Source organism: Heterodontus francisci, unplaced genomic scaffold, assembly GCF_036365525.1.
Source record: "Heterodontus francisci isolate sHetFra1 unplaced genomic scaffold, sHetFra1.hap1 HAP1_SCAFFOLD_236, whole genome shotgun sequence".
Lineage (NCBI taxonomy): Eukaryota > Metazoa > Chordata > Chondrichthyes > Heterodontiformes > Heterodontidae > Heterodontus > Heterodontus francisci.
This window is the reverse complement of record NW_027141158.1, coordinates 167,809-174,590: the sequence shown is the minus strand read 5'-3', so window position 1 is coordinate 174,590 and position 6,782 is coordinate 167,809. Positions and strand designations below refer to the sequence as shown.

At 42.8% G+C, this 6,782-nt stretch overlaps 1 protein-coding gene and 1 long non-coding RNA gene across 2 annotated transcripts; both read left to right on the top strand.

Moving 5' to 3' along the window:
* Positions 1-450: 450 nt before the first annotated feature.
* On the top strand, positions 451-1,070 carry LOC137362336 (scavenger receptor cysteine-rich domain-containing group B protein-like; the record flags this gene model as incomplete). Its single annotated transcript, XM_068026748.1, has 3 exons — positions 451-577; positions 660-740; positions 829-1,070. Coding segments are annotated over exons 1-3 (426 nt in total), but the record flags the coding sequence as incomplete, so codon positions are not given.
* Positions 1,071-1,296: 226 nt separating this feature from the next.
* LOC137362337 (uncharacterized) lies at positions 1,297-6,280 on the top strand. The gene is made up of 4 exons (XR_010972484.1): positions 1,297-1,339; positions 1,742-1,852; positions 4,867-4,974; positions 6,204-6,280. It is a non-coding gene; the product is annotated as an uncharacterized lncRNA (long non-coding RNA).
* The last annotated feature ends 502 nt before the right edge of the window (positions 6,281-6,782 follow it).

The window sequence follows — 6,782 nt, the reverse complement described above, 5'->3', positions numbered from 1 at the left end:
TTGCATCGACTGCAGTATCCCCGTTATCTTTCTGTAACTTCTTCAAAGAATTCAATAAAATTGTTTCTCCTTCTGTTGTGAATTCCGTGTTCATTATTTTTTATTACATTATGGGCTGTCGGTGTTTTTCCATCAATTTTCTGAAATAGTTACCCGCAATCAGTGAACAAAACCGATGGAGCAAGTGTTGAGCTGTGCAGTATGAACACACAACGAGTTATCAATCTCACCATCTGGATATTTCTTGTGTCACTGACAGAGCACAAAGAGCTGCGGCTGGTGAATGGGAAGCGTCGCTGTGAGGGGAGAGTGGAAGTGTTCTACAATGGCACCTGGGGAACAGTGTGCTCAGATACATTTGATGGACCTGATGCAGATGTGATCTGCAAACAATTACAGTGTGGTCCCCTCAGTTCCATCGATTATTACACTCAGTCATTCGGAGAAGGATCCGGACCCATTTGGCTCGATGGGATGGAGTGTATTTCACACGAATCGCTCCCTTGGCAGTGTCAAACAGAACCGTGGGGCAAACACAACTGTGAACACAGAGAGGATGCTGGTGTTGTTTGTTCAGGTAACACAACAAACCTCTCAATGTGCGATTGTCATTTCAAACTTTTGTGTCTGTACAGTCAGCATGTTTCTCTTCTCAACAGAAGCAAAAGTAATTAAGGAGCAGCCCCACAGATCAAAGGACTGCATTCGAGAACATGACTGTAAACGTGTGCTTTCACCAGGTGCTAATTCCTCTTTATTGTATCAACTATGTGACTGGTACTCCTGTCTTATACCACATTAATAATAATCATTGATTCTTTTTGACAGACTCGGGACAATGGTTGCGCCTGTTTGGAGGTAACACCAACTGCTCCGGGAGAGTGGAGATATTGTGCAGTAACATCTGGGGCACGGTGTGTGATGACTCCTGGAATATGGCCGATGCCAATGTTGTCTGCAGAGAGCTGGGTTGTGGCCACGCTCTATTGGCCCCAGGAGGGGCCACGTTTTTCCAGGGTGACGGTGTTATCTGGCTGGATGAGGTGAAGTGCACTGGAAGCGAATCTTCTCTGGCGGACTGTCCTTCCTCATCACTGGCTCAATCTGACTGTGATCACAAGGAAGATGCCAGTGTGATTTGTTCTGGTGAGGGTGGCAGGGTTTGGAGAGTGGGGTTAGGGTTCCTTGTTTCGTTAAATTGACTCATTACTTCTGGAAATTAAGAACAGTATTTATGTTTAAATGCAAAGTGCTGAAATTTCATCCTCCTGAACTTTATGTACATTATATTCCACAGGACTCGATGTGCCTCCAGTTGCTGTCTCGTCCACATCTGCAGGTACTTCACATTATTAGTGTTCCAGCTAATGTTAGGGTTTGTATTAGTTGAATTGGTATTGTTGCCATTTTCTGAAGATACTATGAGCACGTTCTCGCTGAACTGAACGTTTTTTTCCTCACCGCATATTTCAAATTGTCAGGTTATAATTCTTCTAATCCCAGTTTCTGGCTGTACCTGAACTGTCCTGTACTCATCAGAAACATGGGGACCCCTGTCTCTGCAATTTAGAATGGTTCACACTTTCCTCTGGTGCAATGTGCACCACACATACTGGGGAATGTTCAGCCGGACTCATTGCCCAGAAGCAGTGGATATAATTATTAAATACCTATTGTAAATATTTTATCACACAAGACGGACTGTGTCTGTGCTAAACCTTTCTTTATTTTTGTCATTAAGAACAGGGATATACAACGACTTTCATCCTAGTTGCGGTCTGCTTCGGAGTCCCGCTAATCTGTGTGTTGATCTCACTGATGATGGTTATACAGAAAAAGTCAATTCGAAGAGGTGAGGCTCATATCTTCCCGCGGATCCAACACAAGATCCCAGATATTGTGTCATATACTTGCAAGACTGTCGTTCATTGCAGCTTTCTATGGAATGTCAAGTGGGCTTGTTAGAAATACATAGTAATCTTTTTTTTGCTGTTTTGCTGCATTCAGTGTGCTCGAGAATTAGTAAAATGTGAGATTTAAAATGGAGACTGATTTGAAGTGTCCACATTTACTGTGAGAGTTCATCACGTAATACCTCTAACTCTGCAAGAATTTACTTATTGTAACTATGGATCAGGACGTTTAATTGAAAGTTTTGAGCTGTACATTCAGCAGTTTATTTGACTGTTAATCTTCCTTCATCAATTGGGAATCAATTCCAACCCTTCAAATTCTGGCTCTGGGCTTCCAATCTCGAGCTGTCTAACCGGGTCTGTCCGTTATCTTGACAAGTGATACTTGAATAGGACCTTCTGCATTCACCAGCCATGATTCTACATTCCAAAGCTAGGCTTCCAATCATATTTCACACGTTCAACTCTCTCCTAATTTATAATAACAAATGGAACTCTTAATAAAAAAAAACACGTTACCTAATAATTTTGACTTCTTACAGAAATAGCACTCTCTCACTCTCCCTCTCTCTCACTTATTAAGAAATATTCTACAGCGAGGGCAGCAGAGGCATATTATCTCTGCCAAGGACACGACCAGATAAGGCTCTGAAACATGACAATCCTGAAGCTGAAAAGATCGAGCCTTGTGACCTCACTAGACTGGCAGTATTTTACAAAGGATCACAAGTAGGAGATCAGGTCAGAGAGTGATAGAGTAATAGAATTATACAGCACCGAAACAGACCCCGCAGCTCATCGTGTCGATGCTGCCAACAAGAACCTATCTATTCTAATCCCATTTGCCAGCACTTGGCTCTTAGCCTTGTATGTTATGGCATTTCAAATGCTCATCCAAATACCTTAAATGTTGTGAGGGTTCCTGCCTCTACCACCCCTTCAGGCAGTGTGTTCCAGACTCCAACCATCCTCTGGGTGAATATCTATTTTCTCAAATCCCCTCTAAACCTCCTGCCCCTTACTTTAACTCTGTGCCCCCTGGTTAGTGATGTCTCCGCTAAGGGAAATAGTTTCTTCCTATCTATCCCATCAATGGCCTTCATAATCAAGTCCCCCCTCAGCCTTCTCTGCCCTAAAGAAAACGACCCTCGCCTATGCAGTCTCTCTTCATAGTTGAAATGCTCCAGCCCAGGCAACATCCTGGTGGACCTCCTCTGCACACTCTCCAGTGTAATCACATCCTTCCGATAATGTGGTGTCTAGAACTGTGCACAGTACTCCAGCTGTGGCCTAACTAGCGTTCTATACAGCTCCATCATCACCTCCCAGCTCTTATATTCTATGCCTCGGCTAATAAAGGCAAGTATCCCATATGCATTCCTAACCACCTTATCGTCCTGTGCTACTGCCTTCTATGATCTATGGACAAGTACACCAAGGTCCCTCTGACCCTTTGAACTTCCTAGGGTCCTACCATCCATCGCATATTCCCTTGCCTTGTAAATCCTCCCGAAATGCTTCTCCTCACACTTCTCAAGAATAGAATCCACTTGTTGCTCTCCCACTCATCTTACCAGCCCATCTATATCACCCTGTAATTTGCGGCTTTCCTCCTCACTGTTTACAACACCACTAATTTTGTGCCATCTGCGAACTTACTGACCACACCTCCTATATTCACGTCTAAGTCATTAATGTACACTACAAACAATAAGGGTACCAGCACCAATCGCTTTAGTACACCACTGGTCACAGGCCTCCACACTCAAAAGCAGCCTTAGACCAACACCCTCTGCCTCCTGCCACTAAGCCAATTTTGGATCCAATTTGTCAAATTGCACTGGATCCCATGATCTCTTACCTTCAAACTGAAACAGTGAGAGCTCAGGGCCAACATGTTCCCGTAACGTTGAAGGGTAGGACCAACAAGTCCAGGGAATCCTAGATGTCAAAGGATATAGAGGATTGGATAAGGAACAAAAAAGGAGGTTTATGGCAGATTCAAAGGGCTGAAAACAGCGGAGTCCATGGAAGAGTATAGAAACTGTCCGGTGTACTTAAAAAATGAATTAGGAGAGCGAAGTGGGGACATGCAAAAACACTGGAGAGCAAGATAAAGGACAATCCCAGGGCGTTTTATAAGAATATTAAGTGCGAGATGATAACCAGGGAAAGAGTAGGGCCGATTAGGGACCAAAGTGACGAGCTGTGTGTGGAGCCCGAGGACATAGATTAGATTTTAATTGATCACTTTACATCTGTGCTCACCATGGAGACTGACGACGTAGATGTAGAGATCCGCGAGGGGGATTGAGATATATTTGAACAAATTAGCATTGAACGGTATGAAGTATTCGCTGTTTTAGCGGGCTTAAAATGGATAAATTCCCAGGCTCAGATGAGATATATCCCAGGCTGTTATATGAGTCAAGGGAGGAGATAGCGGCTTTGACACACATTTTCAAATCCTCTCTGGCCACTGTAGATGTACCATAGGACTGGAGGACAGTGAATGTGGTACCATTATTCAAGAAGTGTAGCAGATATAAACCAGGTAATTACAGGCCTGTGAATCTAACATCAGTGGTCGGGAAACTTTTGGAAAAAATTCTGAGGAACAGGATTAATCTCCACTTGGAGAGGCAGCGATCAGTCAGGGTTAGTCAGCATGGCTTTCTCAGGGGAGATCGTTTCTAACAAACTTGATTGACTTTTTCCTCAGTCAACACAGCTGTCCCCAGTCTGCTGCAGGTGAACGTATGAGTGTGCAGAAAAATAGGCACATAGACATATACGAACATACACACAACAAATCTACTCCACATTCACAATTTCTGGCTTTTTACTCTTTACTATTACCATCTCTGTGATTTGGATATGTTCGCAGATAATTTACTGTTAAACGCTTATGGGTTGTAACAGAACGTTAATCTCCCCACCCTCCATCTGACAGGTTTTGTCACTAGCAGCAACGGTTCACTGGCTGGTTTGTACCAAGCAATTTATGAAGAGATTGGGAATATTCCACCAGGCAAAGATTCCTATCAGATCCGGCGTGCAGGTCTGTGTTTTATATTTCATACCGAATTGCATTTTCACCGAAAAAATGTCACTTCCGCTTAAATACTCCATTTTAATTGTCAGTTTACTGACTGAACCCTATCAGAAATCCGCTCACTATCACCATGTGAAGGAGTCCTATTACAGTGTGAGTGTGTCTATATCTGTGTGTATAGTAAGATGAGCAATGGGTTTGGGAAGATTCACACCCGTGATTTCTGTTTATTTTTAACGAGCAATCAAAACCGATGATCGATTTTCCCTTCCGTCTGCACACGGACTGCCTCAGATATCTGAACACCTGAATAACAAACGCATCGGCTGTTCGTGTTATTTTTTGTTATTTTATAGTCTCTCCTACTGCAATTGAATATCATAAATCGACTGAAAATCTCTTCAATATTTCATGTATCATCACATCTTTGTAGCATTTTCTGTGTCTGCTGACTTTGAAGTCTTTATCACTATCATGTCATTTTATTCCCTTTAAACTAGACCATAAATAGTCACTGCTCTCAGGAGGAGAGAGTTACATTGACACAGATTTTATTTCTCTCGGTGACTGGATTTCTGGATCGGAAACATGTTCCCACCAGGAACTCCTTACCTGAAAACGGTGGTTTCTTCAAAAAACCTATTGCACCACTTTGTATTCTGATGTTTATCATTAATCGACAAATTCTGCTTCACGATACTGGGGTAAAAACCCTACCAAACCAATAAAAGTTTTGTCTTGCGCTACATTTGGGGAGCGAGTTAACCACTGATAGAAATTTCTCAGGTTAAAACAAAACACACCAAGAAGAACAACACCGTTATTAGCCTCCTTGCACTCTTTTCTGCCCCATTATCCGGGGTGGGGTTCGGTTTTGGAGCCACCACCAGCCGTCTGACACTCTGAAAGGGAAGGACTCGGGGACAGGGGGGAGGAATTCTGGATTAAGAAACTGTGCTAACTGACTATGTTTTACACTATTGTCTCCGCTCTGATTTCTGAAATCTGACCTACGAGCTGTACTGTGTATTGTTTTAACTGCTCGCTATATGAGCCAACATTTATGGTCCATCTCTAGTTGCACTTGAACCACTGCAATCCCTGTGGTGAATGTTTCACAATCGTGTCAGATACAAAGTTCCAGGACATTGTCACCAGATGATGACGTTTTATTGTTATTTTCTCGAACGTCCCACTCAATCTCTCCAATAACCATCCATGTTTGTGTTTCACAGTTGCTGATTCCATTGAGTCCCTCAATCAGATTGAATATTACACCAGTCACAGTTTGGGTGACACGGATCCTGGATCAGAAAATCCTGAAGGGAACTCCTCCAGTATTCAGGGTGGGTACATTTTTACTGGTTACCATCACGTTTTTTTAATCCATCACGCTGTCTGCTATCCGAAATCAAGAACTAAATATATCAGAACTTACTCACTGTAAAGTGATGCTGCTGAAGACATGAGATTTACTGAGTGATTTTAGTTTAAAAAATGGAGAAATAATTTGGAATTTAACAAAATCATCCCGATTGCACCCAGTACTTTAATGGAATGAGACATCCAATTAGTGTGATTTTTGACACTGTTGTCTGGGCGGTTAAATGTGACATGTGTGCGTATGTTGAATGGGTAATTCAATGAGATAGATGTGTCTTTAACATGGCGGGCAGCATTTTGTCACACAGTGGCGACACACTGGGAGGGAAAATGCCGCTAGATAGCGGTGCAAATGAAACCCGACGTCTTGACACTGTTAAGTGATATTCCTGGAAGCGGCCGAGCTGGTTGGTGGAGGCTGCACTTTAAGG